The sequence below is a fragment of the Sarcophilus harrisii genome, chromosome 2 (assembly GCF_902635505.1).
Source record: "Sarcophilus harrisii chromosome 2, mSarHar1.11, whole genome shotgun sequence".
Taxonomy (NCBI): Eukaryota; Metazoa; Chordata; class Mammalia; order Dasyuromorphia; family Dasyuridae; genus Sarcophilus; species Sarcophilus harrisii.
This window is the reverse complement of record NC_045427.1, coordinates 150,441,149-150,456,904: the sequence shown is the minus strand read 5'-3', so window position 1 is coordinate 150,456,904 and position 15,756 is coordinate 150,441,149. Positions and strand designations below refer to the sequence as shown.

Sequence of the window (15,756 nt, the reverse complement as noted above, 5' to 3'; positions counted from 1 at the left end):
AATAAAGTCAGATGTTACTGACACCAAATCCATCACTCTACCCCACCATAGTATACTACCTTAAATGTAAGGTGGGAAGCCTCCTTAGGAGAATGGTCTTAAACTAGTATGGTAGTAGAGTGGATAGAAAGGAGGGGTGTGTTAAGTTGGGTTGAAATAAAAAATTATTGGCGACCTGATATAGTTTCAAGTTAGTAGTTTCAAGAAAGTAGTAAAAATAGACTCTCGATTACAAGAAATTGAGAAGTAAATGTGAGAAAGTGGAGACAATATGTTATAGAATACATTTTCCCAGTGCTTTGCCTGTGAAAGGGAAGAGAAGTATAGGATGATAATTTATGGAAGTAGGAGAATCAAAAAAGGCCTTGTTTTTGTTTGTTTGAAGAATGGAAGAAACCTAACCGTGACTGGAGACAGAGAATAGAAACCAGGAAGAAGAGGGAGATTGAAGCTGAAAGAGAGTAAGAATGATCAGTGAAGAATGTAGCAAGGACACTGAACAAGGGATTAACTCTGAATGAGAGGAAAGCCACCTTATACTTTGAGACAGAAAAATTTTGGATATGAAGAAGAAATAAGAAAGTTCATTTAAATAGCTTTAGTCTCCGTTAAATTAAGAGATTAGTTGCTTAGGGCGGTGGGACAGGAGTTGGAAGCTTGAAAAGAGAAGAATATTTGGAACAACCATTATGAAAAGTGGTATGGGTCGATCAAAAATTATCTATTCCTCACTGTTGCCCATAAAAGTTAAAGGATGCAGGAGAGAAAATTTAATTTTGCAAAGAAGATGGTGTTTGAGAATGGGACTTAGATTTATATGGTGGAGGTAGCATTTTTTATTAAGAAAGTATAATCATTTGAGAAAATCCAGGATACATAACAAGATATCCATTAGAAGGAAAAGAAAGCAGAAACAAGTGATCTTTGTCATTAGAATATACTACAGAATAACTGGCCAAAAAGAAAAAAATAGATGAGTTTGGAAACCAGATCACAAGCCCAGCATAGAAAAATTATATAGTTTTGATTGGGAACTTCAGTTATCTAATTATGTATTAATGCTCTTTATATCAAAAGCAAAACAGCTAACTTCTTGTCTTGTGTAAGGATGGATCAACTGAATAAATCAATCAAATTATCCACCCCACTTAAAGTCAGTGGCAAAGTGCTATCCACCTCTTAAATGAATCAAATCAATCAAAGGCATTTTCAACTAAGTGAAAAAATTAACAGCCTTGAACAAATTAAGTTTTTCTGATGAGGCATTAGCTGAACTGGAGTAACTGCTTAGGAAGAGTGTTCTAAGTGGCTCCAGTTGAATGAGGAAACTTGATCTTTCCTTGTCAGTTTTCAAGAAAATATCAGACTGGTGGGAAGTTGAATAGTAAGTACCAGTGAATAGCAGATAGGAAGAGAGCATTCCAGCTAATTGCCCTGAGAAGTAATCATTTGGAGGAGGCAGGAAAAAACTTCTGGATCTGAGCACAGGAAGGGAGTTTCCATCTCCCTTTACTCTTAACATTGACTGGAGGAGGATTTCATGAACTTTGGAGCTCCATAAGACTTCCCATTATTACCATAAACATTATGGTAATAATATATATTATATACATATATAATATATATATAAACATTATAGTAGCACTCATAGAAGAGTTGGTAAATATTTGGAGAGTTAAAAACAGGCTAGACTTGGATTCATAGCTCTACGAAGATACCAGTAGGAAGGGGAAACAAGGACATTCTCAAGGTTTCTCTGAAGGACTTGGGAATCAATGGTGAGACATGGGAGACCCCGACATAGGACAAACCAGCATCACATGCCCTCATCAGAGAAGGGGCTGTGCTCTATGAGAAAATTTGTGATAGCTCAAAAGAAATATGAGATGCACAGATTTAGAGACATTTCCACTCCAAACATTCTTATGGAATATGCCCAACTTGGGTAGAGCCTTCAAGCTCATATTGATCTGATCAGCCACAGTCAGACACATTGTGTTTTGATTCCAACATAACGATGTCATTAAGGACATCAACCAACCAGCCAAGGGGGGACATCTTGAGGACTTCAGCAAAAAGGCTTTTAGGAATCACATTATCCCTTTGCCACAAATGTCTAATTTTGAGCTCACTTTTCTTTTAGACTTTGTATTACATGGAGGAGAGTATATCCAGGGTTTATTTTAGTAGGGGAACATCATGTTTTGTAATAATTGTTCTTATTCAACCACCTTTCTAAATACTCCTTTTTAAAAGCTAATCAGATCTGACTAATTGATAATCCACCTATAATTATGATAGGAAGCACACTTGTGGGGTCTCACTAGCTGAATCTGAAGCATTAGAAAGACATCCTTCCTATCTCTTATGGCTACCCCTAGATCTCAGAGGACATACTATACTCTGAGGAGCCTACTTTTCACAGCAAGTGGGAGTTAGGATTGCCATCCCAGGGCACGCACTAGTTTTAGTGATAACTTCATCCTTCAGAAGAAAGAGGGACCATCAAGGATGGAATTTTCATCCTGGCTTAGACTCTTACTAGGAAAACAGTTGCTTATTTTTTGATTTTGTTTTCTTTGCAAAAGAAAATGATCTTTATGCTGGAAATGACAGAACAAAAGTTACTAATAGGGAGTTATTACCCATGATAAGGAAGGATATTGAACGTACCCAGCTATCCTTGATGAATTCAAATCGCCAGATCCAGATGTAGTAAATCCCTGGGCACTTTAAAAAAATCAAGCAAACTGGAAGATATGACTTTTGAGCTGATACTAATGTTATTTGAAGTAACATGGGAAAAGTAGATATTTTGAATAATTAGAAAAGAGCAAATATCCTAATTCTCAAGAAGAGGAAAGAGAACTCTATGGTTTGCAGAGTTTGACTTCAACTTATGGCAAAATTCTAGAAAAATGTGTCATTAATGGGATTGCATTCCTTTGAGGATATGTGATGGAAGTGTTCTTCCTGCCTATCTTCTCAAACCACTGTTTCAGAGATCCTTTTTTCTGCTTTCTGATGTCTAGAAGTCCCTTAAAGTACTGCTACATTGAAATTCCATGGATATAGCAAAGGAGTGATTACTGTCCTTTTCTCTAAAAGCATCTCATAATTTCTTTCTCTTCTCTGGCTGCTCTATCACCCAGATTTGGGACTACTAGCTCGGCTGCAACAATAGCTGCATGCAGACCTAATGAAGTAGAAAAGAAACTGCCAAAAAGAGGGTGGGAGGGAGACAGTGTCAGTCAGTCAGTTAGAATCAGACGCACGCACACACACACACACACACACACACACAGAAAGAAAAAGAGAGAGACACACACAGAGAAAGAAAGAGAGAGAACCAGAAAGAACCCACTTGATGTTGATTGGAGTATACTTACTAGAAGTGAAATGAAAAATAGCTAAGTAGTAGCCCTTTCAAAGGAACAGTGAATGTTTCAATAAAATTCAAATATTATTCACTAATTATTGTATAATTTATTACTTATTATTTTCTTTTGTGTAGGAATAAAACTCTCTCTTCCATACCCAATTCATGTTTGTACAGGATACTTTTTTAATCTCTTCTCTCCTTGCTAGGGTAGATCCTTTAAACTATAGCCAAAAATAATTTTTCAAGAATCAAAAACTGGTAGATTTGAAGATCTAGAAATACTATTTATGTTATTGATGAGATAGGAAACCCCAAAGTAATGAACTCATGGCCAGTCATAAAGACAAAGGAGAGAGATTGTTGAAGCTTTTTAATTCTTGTGTTAGGAGTTGACAATGCCTTACTATCCATTTTACAGGGAAGAGATTGGTGGTAAACATAGAGAAAGAGAAGCAGTTATAAGAAGGCAATGTGAAGGAGTTGTGGTTATATAACTGAACTTGAAGTCAGAAAGACTTGATAATATCCTTTCTCAAACATTAACTTGTTTGTGTGACTCTCATGTAATCTCTCCATGCTTCATATGTATCTTGGAGTTTGTATTCTTGGTTATTTTTCTGGAAGTAATTTGTGAATTTTTTCCCTTGGTATTTTCTGTATTCGGAAGTTCTAGATAGTTTTCTTGTATTATAGTATTCAGATTTTTTTTGACTTGTCATATTCTTCTGGGAGATCTATGATGCTTGGGTTGTCTCTACATATGACCTTGTGATCAATAATTTTGCTTGAATGGAGAGCATACTTTCTTTTAATGTTATTTTTAAATTTCTCTTTTTATCTTTTTTTATTTCTATATTTCTAGTATCATTATAGCAAATTGTAAGGGGCCTTCAATAAGAACCATTTTGGATAGGATTGTTAAATTAATAGCTAAGAAAAATGCTATGAATCCACTTTATCTAGATTTTATCTAAGCTTTTGATAAAGTATCTCATGCTAACCTTGTGAAGAAGATGGAAGAGTATGGATCAGATACTACTACAATCAAAAGGATTTAGAACTTGTTTGATAGTTGGACTCGATCCATAGTTTTTAGTGGTTCACTGTCTGTGTGGCATAAGGTCTCCAATGGAGTTCAGATGCTGCTTAATACTTTTGTCAATGCCTTGATTAAAGACATGAATGATATACTTATCAAATTTGCAGCTGACACAAAGATAGGAGGGATAACTAACAAAGTAGACTCAGGTTGCAAAAGGATCTTGGTGGACTGGAACACTGGGCTGAATCTAATAAGATGAAATATAATATTAAAGCATTGCACATTGATACAAATAATCAACTTCTCAGATATAAGTTGGGGGTGACTTAAGTAGAAAATGGTTCAGTAAAAATTTGTAAATTTAGTGGAGTGCAAACTCAATATTGATGGGATCTAGCCTCTCGAAACTTGATATGATCTGGGGCTATATTAATAAAGACATAATTTCTTCAGAACATTCAGAACAGAGAAATGATAGTTTTACTGTACTCTGCATTCCTCAGAAGTCATCCAGAGAATTGAATTTGGTTATTGGATTCGTGTCTGAGAGCTATGGTATAATAACTACATTGATAAAATGTTTGGTTTTTTAAAAAGGATAAATGGAATGGTGAAGGGACTTGCATCTGTGACATATAAGATCAGTTGGAAGAACTGGACACATTTATCCTGGAAAAGAAAAGACTGAAAATTGGGAAGGGAGGAGGACGGAGATGGGGAGGGAGAAGGGAATAGAAGATATGATAGCTTTTTCAAGTGTTTGAAGGGCTATCATATAGAGAAGGTTCTAAAGGTAGAACCAACAGATTCTGGAAATTGTAAGTCAGAAAATCTAGATTTGATATCAGGAAAAAAATTTTGATGATTAGATCTGCCTTCTATGGGAAGAGACATGGCATAATGGAAAGCACATAGTATCTGGATTATGAGAACTCAATTCCAATCCCAGCTCTGCTACTTATAATCTCTCTAATTATAGAAAAGTCACGTTACTTCTCTAGTCCTCATTTTTTCTTACCTGAAAAATAAAAAAGTATCATTGGATTCCATGACCTGAAAAGATCCTTCAAACTCTTATTTTATGAAAGTGGAATTGGCTGCCTCAAGAGATCATGGGTTTTCCCCTTCCTGGAAGCCTTTAAGCAGAAACTAAGTGTGCTAACAGGTATATTTTATTGAAAATTATTTTTCATGTAGGGGGTTGACAGTATGGCCCTAGAAATCCTTCCCACTCCTACATTTTATGAACAAAAGGATTTCCCTCTAGTCACGAGGGGTCTGATGCAATTATATAGTATGGATTTATTGTTTATCATAGGCATTGATTCTTCCAATTCAGCTAGATTCTCTTCTTCCTGGCCTGATTTGAATTTTTCACTTATCCTTTTTCTCTCTCCACACAAAAATTTGTGATTTGTATTTTTATCAGTCTTAAGGCAGGTACATTTAAAACTTAAAATATCAACTTACCCATGCTATTGGCCTTTTAATGAATCTTGAACATGCTTGAATTCTACTATTAAACACTCTCCCTTATTCAACTTGCTGCTGTGGTTTTTCTTAGAAAGAGAATCAGAAATCCTTCTCTTTACTTTATTCCATCTACATGGCATTTCTTTTGGAGGTTAAATAGATGAGAATCTAGTTTTCTAGGCCTTCATTATATGTACTAATGCTTAATTTGGTAACTTACAAAATATCCCACAAACTTTATCACTCACATTTTTTTCATGTTTAATATACTGTTCCTATCAGTAAAATACTGTAATAATGAAACATCCATAGGTTTTTAGTGGAGCCTACTAAAAAATTAGATCTTTCAGAATTAAAGTTTACTAACAATGAAATCTCCAGTCTGAGAATCTTTTGACTATAGACACAAGCAGAGTAATGGAAAAAGTTATTTCCAGTTAACTTTGTCCTGTCTTTACAACCTGGATGTTGAGGCAACACTAGAGAGGAGGTAAAGTGTTCTGTCTTCTTTTATACTAGATAGAACAAACGGCCCATATACAAAATAGGCTAGTACTGTTCTGGCAAAGGAGTCACTTTGATTAGCAGTTACCACTGAAGCATCTCTCTGCCCTGTATGTAGAAAAAAAATAATAAAGTGACAAAAAGCAGAAGCTTTCAAAATGGTGAATTTTGAAACATTTAAAATCTAAAATAACAAAATAAAATTTAGAGTTTAATAACTAGATTGTCATTTAGACACTTTATCACACTTGGTAACAAATATTCTTTAAATTAAAAATGGAGTACAGAATTAAGTTGATTGCAAAGCATTATGATGTCAGATTACTCCTCTGGGAAACATATAGTCATTTGTCCTGACATTTTCGTTAAAATACAGTAGTATTATGGGACCAATCTACCTAATTCTGAACTCCCTGCAGACAGTTAGTGTACTTAGCTGTTAGAAAGGTGATTTTAGAAGCATGACAGCTGTTGGTGCTAAAGCTATTGTGTGAAGAACAAAAAACTTATGTTCTACTCATGTGCTGTCTTTGTATCATTGATACAGGAGCTGTTTCATAAATTAGACATAATTCTTAACCAGTGAATTACATTACTATTCCATTTTTTTTTTTATTGTGGGAGCACACTTTTGGAACACAGCATAACAGAAGGAAATAGATTAAGGCATCCCTTTCTTTAAGGAGCATTGGATTCTGACCTCTAGCCCCCATTTAGTTGTTTGCATTTTCACCATGTTAATTAAACTTGGACTAGATGCTTTTGAAGAAACTGTTCATATCAAGATATGTGTTTTTCAACCTCCGTTATTCTAAACAGCCAAAACACAAAGCTGGTCAGGGTATATTGGTTGCATCTGCTAAAGCAAGGCTTTTTAAACTTTTTCTACTCACAACTTCTTTTCCTCAAAGAAATGTTTATTCAACCCCTTGGGGGATTTTCTTCGGTGAAAAGAGGTTATATATAGGAACATAAAATAGGCATACAAATCAAACATTTACTGATAATAAATCATAAATAAATTTATTTAAAAGAATTCTTTGGTATATTTATATAATTTTGTTATTTATTAAAGATGAAAGCAAATTTCCATCCTGAGATGAATGTGCTTGTTAATTTTTACACAAAGAATTAAATCTTGAAGGAATATTTGATAATTTTTATTGTTGCTAAATTTTTCACAACTCCCACATTCAGTTATATAACTCCATATAACTCCAAAGAAGCTTTGTGCTAAAGGACTATACTCCTTGGAAATTTACTGGGATTGCATACAATATCAGTCACATACTATTTAGAAATAGTGATATATAAATATAATATTCCTTAAGTATTTCTTGACTTATTCTAGGAAGTTTTCATTGAGTAGAATAGTTTTGTAATTATTTGATGATATTGTATTTTTTTTTACTGCATAGTTAAAACTATTAGTAATAATTAGTAAAATTCAAAATGTAATGCATTCTTTTTATGTTTGGATTTTGTTTCTAGATATTTTACATTTCTTTTGTGTATCCTTGAGTCCATATTTCCAGGTATCAAAGGTTTTCTAATAATAAATACCATGCTGTTTGATCCAAACTGTAGGCCTTTACTTTCTTCGTCTTTGAGATGAAGGGCTCTCATTAAATAATTTTGAGACTAAGGGATCATGAAAGGTAGAAATTTGTAGTAGAGTGAAGGGAGGGAACTTTGGAGTTCTAGATGCAAAAGAGTTGTACAGTGGGGTCTATTTGCAAGTGAATAACACTGTCACCCCAGATTAACCACCAAATCGACTATAGTCATTAACATTTGGAACCTTTCCTGGCTAGATGATCTGTGAAAGGACTGATCTAGTGGGACAAAACTTGCTGTTGTCCGAAATGTGCCATGAGGTATGGTTAAGAACTAGTGGATTTATCCATTCTCAGTTTCCTCCCTCCCCATCTCCTTAATTGCTTCCTGGTGACCTAACAGGTATTTGCCTTTTGGGGTTTCAGGCTGTTTTAAAATTTTATTTATCTGCTTTTTATACCCTTATAATGGATATAGTCTCTAGATAAATTGAGTGTCTCCTGCCGAGAAGTGGATAAAAAAAGAGAAAGACAATGGCAAGTGGAGATTTTTTTAGAAGTCAGACTCTGCTCAGTGACTACAAAACAGAAAAGATTCTTTACTAATAAGTGGTCTCTGATCTTACTGAATTCCATGAATACCTAGCACAAAAGGTTCCTGAAGTGAAAAAAAAATGAACTTCTTAGACCAATTTCTTTGGATTTTATTAAAAAACAAAACAAAACAAAAAACTATGAACCTATATTAAGTTTTCTGGCAACATAAACCAAAGTTTTGTTGGCATTATTGTCAATGCATTGTTCTTTTACAGAATTAAAAAAAATCACTTTTTGTGAGTGTCAGTTTGGTTAAAACTTAATAAAGATTTGTAAGCCCCCTTAAATAATCACATAAACTGTGATAAGTCACAATATGCTAAAATTGAATAAAAGATCAAAGGTTGTCAGTGCTTCCATGTTGTAGAACATCCACTCTTTCCTTAAGATACCTCTTATGCTATTTAGGATGTGTGTTCACCTGATATATGGACTTAAGCAGTATCAAGCCATATATAAATATGATTAAAGTTTAACTTATTTCTCCTTTTAGGTAAAAATAAATAGAAATGAAAGTTGCATATCTTTAATAGATTCATCTTGTGGTTTTTTTGGTAATATGATACATTGTGTATGTGTCTTAATCCCCAGTAGAAAAACAGCTCCATAAAGTCAAAAATCCTATTGCATTTCAACTTTGCATCTCTTCTATTTCGTGGTTGTTAAATTGAGAAATTATTGAATTAATTGTAATCAATTTTGAAAATAAAATGATTGCATTTAGGATGCAAATCAGTCACTTTCCCCCTTCAGTTACTATTTTTCCATGTTTTGTTTTTCTTCTAGCCACCTTATGCATTGTACCACACAAATAGAAAGCTAATGCTAGAGCCCAAAGTGACTATCAATGCCAGAATTGTGGTTGTCGGAGCATCTAATGTTGGAATTTCTTTCTTAGAAACACTGATTTTTTGGTAAGTTGGTTTTTTAAAAGTAATAATGGTACTAATAATTATTAAAACCTCTCTTCTTATACCTTAACATGAAACTTTTTCCTTGGCCAAAATAATTTTCTTGTTAAAAACTATGACAGAGTGGGAAAAACCTTGAATTTGACATCAGAAATTCTGGGTGGTCCTTCAGTTAGCCTATCTCAATAAACATTTATTAGGTGCCTACTGGATTCCAGACACTGTGCTAAGAGCAGGAGATGGAAATAAAAATCAAATAGAGGAAAACAACACATCAGGAAGCTGAAAAACTGGAGTGAGGGAAGATACCCAGCAGCAAGGTATAATGCTTAGCACAGTGCCTGGGACATAATAAGTGCAAAACAAATGATTGAATTAAATTTAATTGAAATCATAGAGAAGTCAAAGGAGGCCCAGGGCAGTGTAGTTGCTGGGAAATGGGGAGAACACTTTGCCCAACTTCCTTCTTAAATAGAGGTTTTGTAGTTTATACAGCTCTGCCAATTAAGGGGCAGAGTGTGCTGATGAAATGTGAGGACCTAAGACTGATTTGATCTTGCAGAATAATGACACTTACATGATTAGTTTCCTTGGGCATGAAGACATGATGGAAAAGTCCAAAGAATTTCAAAAGCAATGAAGTTTATTCCTCTGTATTAGAGAATTACTGATTCCAAAAGGATACATTTATTACATGTGAAGGGAGGAAAATTCCTAGATTTTCTAGCCTTCTGCATTATCATCAGTAGTAGTCAAATGATCTCATCATTATTATGAAAGGTGGATGGATTGAGATATAGAACAAATATTTCTTCTTGAGAGGAAGAATGGGAGTGGAAAAAATCGAAACATTCCAACTCTAGACATGCAGGGATCCTCCCTAAGAAATGATTGCATTCCCCTCCCTCACTTCTTCCTCTTCTCTGTGTTTCTTAACTCACACATAAGCCCATATTTTTCCAACGTGTGGAAAATACAATATTTCATTAATTTTCTACATAACTTAAACTTACTTTTCAAGCATCATGATGAAAAATGACCCTACTCAGTTATTGAAAAAAGGAAATATATTGACATTGTTCAAACCCAACTCATACTCAAACAATTTTAGTTGTATAGTAAGGATATTAGTACAAATAAGTAGTTTTTAGAATGTGGTTCATGACCTGTTATGAGAGTGGGGAAAGGTGAATTCTGTACCTCAGAAACTGATCCTTAGTATAAGATATTAAAGGACAGTTTCCCTTTGGGCTAGGTGCAAGTCCCAATGGATTTTCAGATTTTTGAACATGACAAGAGCAGTGTAGGAATCCTTCCACTCTCCAGCCCAAATAAGATATTGTCTTAGAAAAATGAATGGGTTCTACTTAGTCACCAAAGAATGCCCAGAAGGCCAACACTCAGTATCTGATTTAAAAAATCAATCATGCCTCTGATTTGGATAATCATTATAATGTCTGGGTGATAAAGGGAGGTCAGACTACTATTTTTTGAACCCATCATATGTAAATTAATGAATCAATAGGACATTATGGAGCTTAGCCCTATGAATAGGCCTCTAGCAGCTGCAGCCCCTGCTTACCCTTCACCTCTCTTGTCCTTCCCAAGGGAAAAGGAGGGCTGTTTAGTGGGAAAGAAACTGAGTCCATTCTGACTCCCCAGTCACCCTAAGGGAACTAAAATTGATTTTATTTTCAAAACCAGATTATTTCATGGCATGATTTCACATATTCTCCTTCTCCCAAATACAACTTCACTCCATGGCTTTTTACTGTTCAGATTCCTATGGCAATGAACAAAATCCCTCATTCTTCAGATAGAGAATAAAAGGCTTAAATGCATATGCTGGGCTGAAATATAGAATTTAATCAAGGAATTTAAATACCTGAACATTTTACTTTGCTTAATAGGTCCTGAAAATGAAAAAAATTATGTCTGTATAACATATTTATTATTGTAATTGTATTTTAAAACATGCTTGGAGAACTTACTATTTAAAAGGACCTTGTGGTAAATCTCTTTGTAATATGAATAATTACTCTTTAATCTTTCCATCTTGTTTGATTTTTTGTTTTTAATAATTTTTTTCATGTCTTTTTGTTTTTAAATTGCCTAGATTTTCTCTCCTACATCCTTCCTCCTCCTTCCTACCAGGGTTATATTTTATGAAGAAGAATCTTTTTTAAAACTTAAAAAGATAAAATTAAAAAGGTGGCAAACCACTAAGAAGCAGTACAGCTGAGCTCCTTCCTATTGAAACTCTTCCAGATAGATTTAGAAGATACACTAGACCAAATCCAAAAGATTAAAATCTAAGAAAAAAAAATCAGTGAATTCCTTTTCTAGCCCAGGTCAGTATAGGGAGACAGAGAGGTCTGTGAATACTGGAGACTGGGTTTGGCAATGAACACATATAGTTGAGAGCACTCTAGCTCAGGGGGAGTCTGTGTATCAAGATAAGAGGAGATCCCAAACCCATACTAAGACAATGGAAATAGGGTAAGAGGTGCCATTTGATGGCTTTCTTGCCTATTATCCATAGCTGGTTCCCCGATCCAGGGTAGATTAAGAAACCCTGACTCAGAGGTGGAGTTTTAGGTACAAAGCAGTGGAAGGCCCTGGGCTTTATGTACCAAGAAATTCATAAGCAAACAGCAGTACCAGGGCTCAGACCCCAGGAGCAGAGCAGGGCCCATGTTCCAGATAGCCCTTCCTGAAGCCTACAAAATAACCAGTGTAGGAATCCCAGACCAACAGGGAGCCTAAGTTTCTGTTACTCTGAACCATTAAAGCTTCCCAGCTGGCTGATAAATCCCAATAGCATTTTAATGTTGCTCAGATCAGAACCTAGAACTTGCAAAGCTCAGACCAGGAATCCTGTCAGCAATTAGATTTTGTCCTGAATCAGACTGCCCTGGATCACTGAAAGATTACAGATCTCTAATTTGTCCCTGAGATTCTAGAATATCACAACATTCCTCCCATGTTCCCTTACTCCCAGGAAAGCAGCAACAGGACCAGCCCAGACCCTGTCTCTGGAAGTGTATAGCTCCAGCCTTGAAATATAATCCAAAGTAAAGAAAAATGAGCAAACAATCCCACTACAAAGAGCTCTGCTCAACAACAACAACAAAAAAAAGTAAATACTTTGGAGTATACAGAGCCTTTCTTTTGTCAGTTTCCTCTTTAGGGTATATGCCCAGGCCTAGTATTGGAATCTCTGAGTCAAAAGGCTTGGATCTTATTTACTTTTTTCCACTAAACATGGTATGAGCCTACCTATATATATTACACAAGTCAGAAAATCTCTCTTTATAGTGAATGTAATTGGAATATTATCTTTTGTTTTTCTGGTCTCAACATATCTAGTTTTCTCCTCAAATAATTATTCTCTGATGTTATCTTTGACAAGCATCACTAATATCATATTGTATTTTATTCTCTATCTGAATTCACACTATTCATTTCATTCTTGCTATTTATCCTGCAATTTTTCTTAGAAATGTTATAAATCAAATTCAGGGTTTTTAAAAATCTAAAACATAATTTGTTCAAGTTAGGAAATACTATGCTATCAGCTGATATGCTATCAGCTATATCAGCTGATATGAATAAATTTTTTCTATTCTACTTCAAATATGGGCTTTAAAAACGTGATTTATTCTTTATTGTTGTATAGATGCAAAGAAATAGAAGTCTATAAAGCCATGTGTCGTATCATGGTCTTTAAATCCTTGCTTTGCTTATAAACCACTGGAATTGGTTATTATGAGTATTATCCACAGATAAAATTGCTCATAGTCTGCAAATAAAAACATATTTGCTACAGTTGCTAAAACTAACAGTTTTAACTCTGGGGGAGGACCTCACAGAAGTGTTAGGATTGTGCATATTAATCTAGACAAGTAATCATTAAACTCTTAAGATGAACCAACTATTGTCTGTAAATCCTAGATAGATTATGGTTTTATTTGATCTATGCAGACCCTTTAAAAAAATAAACCAGTAACAAAGTAAATACAACAAAAGACCTCGTGTTTCTCAGTCAGAAGAAAATCCCTTATAAATTTAATTCAACTTTGCTTAGTTAAGTTCAATAAACCCGTATAAAAAAGTGCTTCATATGCACTCTATTCTAAGCCCTGGAGACATGAAGGTAAAATACAATACCATTTCTACTTTTAGAGTACTATTAGGTAATGAGGGAACATGTCTAGGTCCATATATTCTTCAGAACTTCAAAAGATCTTTGATGTGCATATTCCCTGCTCTACCCCAGAGCAGAACTCCACACTTGGGTAGATAGTCACTCATGAGCTGCTGTGGCTAGAAAGGAACAACTGAATATTCTAGTGATCAGCCTTTCCAGACAAAGCTTAGTTGGTCCTCAGACAACAGACACATATTTGAACTTTTCTATTTTGGTAGGAATTTCCAAAGCCAGGGGTCACCTCCATGACAAGAAGAGTCAACAATAGATTGCTAGTGGAGGATAAGCAGAATGTGTGTGTGTGTGTGTGTGTGTGTGTGTGTGTGTGTGTGTCTGTGTGTATTTGTGTACATTTGCATATATTTAGGTTCTTTAGGTTGTTTTGTTTTGTTTTTATCCAGGACTATGATTCCATTAGCATAGAAAATTCCTGGGAGGGAAACATTCTGTACCAACGTGGATGACTTGTTCTCCAACTTTATAAACTGAGAAACTGAGAGGCTAAATTATTTACCAAGGTTCTCAGAGCTAGTGCATTTCTTTCTTTTTTTTTATTATTATTATTAATAGCTTTTTATTTACAAGTTATATGCATGGGTAATTTTACAGCACTGGCAATTGCCAAACCTTTTGTTCCAATTTTTCCCCTCCTTCCCTCCACCCGCTCCCCTAGAGGGCAGGATGACCAATACAGTACATTTCTTTTTTAAAAAATTATTATATATTTATTTTAAACATTCATTTAAAAAATTTCGAGTTCCAAATTTTCTCCTTCCCTTCAGGCTCTCCCCTACTTATGGATAAGGCAAGCAACAGGATATCAATTTAACATGTGAAATCATTCAAAACATTGCCATTTTAACCATATCGCAAAGAAAAAAATAAGACTAATAAAGAGAGTGAAAAATTATGTTTCAGTCAGATGAGTTCATCAGTTCTCTCCTTCCAGAGGTAGATAGCTGATCATGAGCCCTCTGGAATTGTCTTAGATCATTGCCTTGATCAGAGTATCTAAATTTTGCATGTTGATCATTTTTACAATGTTGCTGTTATTTTGCATAGTGTTCTCCTGGTTCTGCTCACTTTATTTTGCATGTATGTATAAATTTATATATATATATATATATATATATATATATATGTATGTTCACACAAATCTTCTTGAGTTTTTCAGAAATCATCATACTCATCATTTCTTAAAATACACCCCTCACAATCATATACCACAAGCTTCTCATGTTCTGGGTTAGATTGGTAGAATTTCCTTACCAGGAGTTCCCTGTACTAGTGAAGTCATACATCACCATTTGATGGACATCCTCTTAGTTTCCAATTCTTTGCCACCACAAATATATTTCAAAGGTAGGATTTGATCCTATCTTCCTCATTCTGAGGCCTTCTGTCTATCCACTATACCATGCTGCTACACATAAATATAAACCTAATTTCTGCATTATTTAGAACTCAGCAGGATGCAATTAAGACTGAAAAGGATGTGGGGATCAAAGAATGTGCGACAGGACCAGTGGAACAAGAGGGGAATGATGCTTTAAAAAAAAAAAAAAAGGTCCATGTTGTCCACAAGTCTAGGTAGGAACTCACATATGAAGCACAAGGGAGGGAATAATTATCTTAAAAATGCACGTGACTGAGATTTTTTACAAAGACTATAGATTTCATAGCACATGGCTCTAAGATAGAGATAATCCTTCCATTCTTTTTATGCACTCACTTTTCTTCTCTCTTATAGCCTTCCATACCTCAGGCGCCAACATGTGAACAGCAAAAAAGAAAGTGTATTGGAGTAAGAACTAGGAAATTTGTAATTGTCTCACATTCTTATTCCAGTTCTCCTTCCAGTAAGCTTTGTGAACTGAGAGGGAATTTACATAATTTCCCTAAACTTCACTAAAGCTTATTAAATGAAGAAACTGGAAAAAATTCTTTTCAATCCCATACTTTAGTGATTCTAGTCTACTTTCTAATTGGGTCAGATTGGGAATATTCGTGTGTGTGTGTGTGTGTGTGTGTGTGTGTGTGTGTTGTATATATATAATTTATAATTTATACACATACAGTAT

At 34.7% G+C, this 15,756-nt stretch overlaps 1 protein-coding gene across 2 annotated transcripts in view; it reads left to right on the top strand.

Annotated features, from left to right (window-relative positions):
• Positions 1-15,756, top strand: part of CFAP61 (cilia and flagella associated protein 61) — a 324,804-nt gene that overhangs the window by 163,148 nt on the left and 145,900 nt on the right. For both annotated transcript variants that reach the window (XM_031951049.1, XM_031951048.1), the window contains one exon: positions 9,341-9,468. In XM_031951049.1, the coding sequence (XP_031806909.1) occupies positions 9,341-9,468 (128 nt within the window). The remainder of the gene's footprint in view (positions 1-9,340; positions 9,469-15,756) is intronic.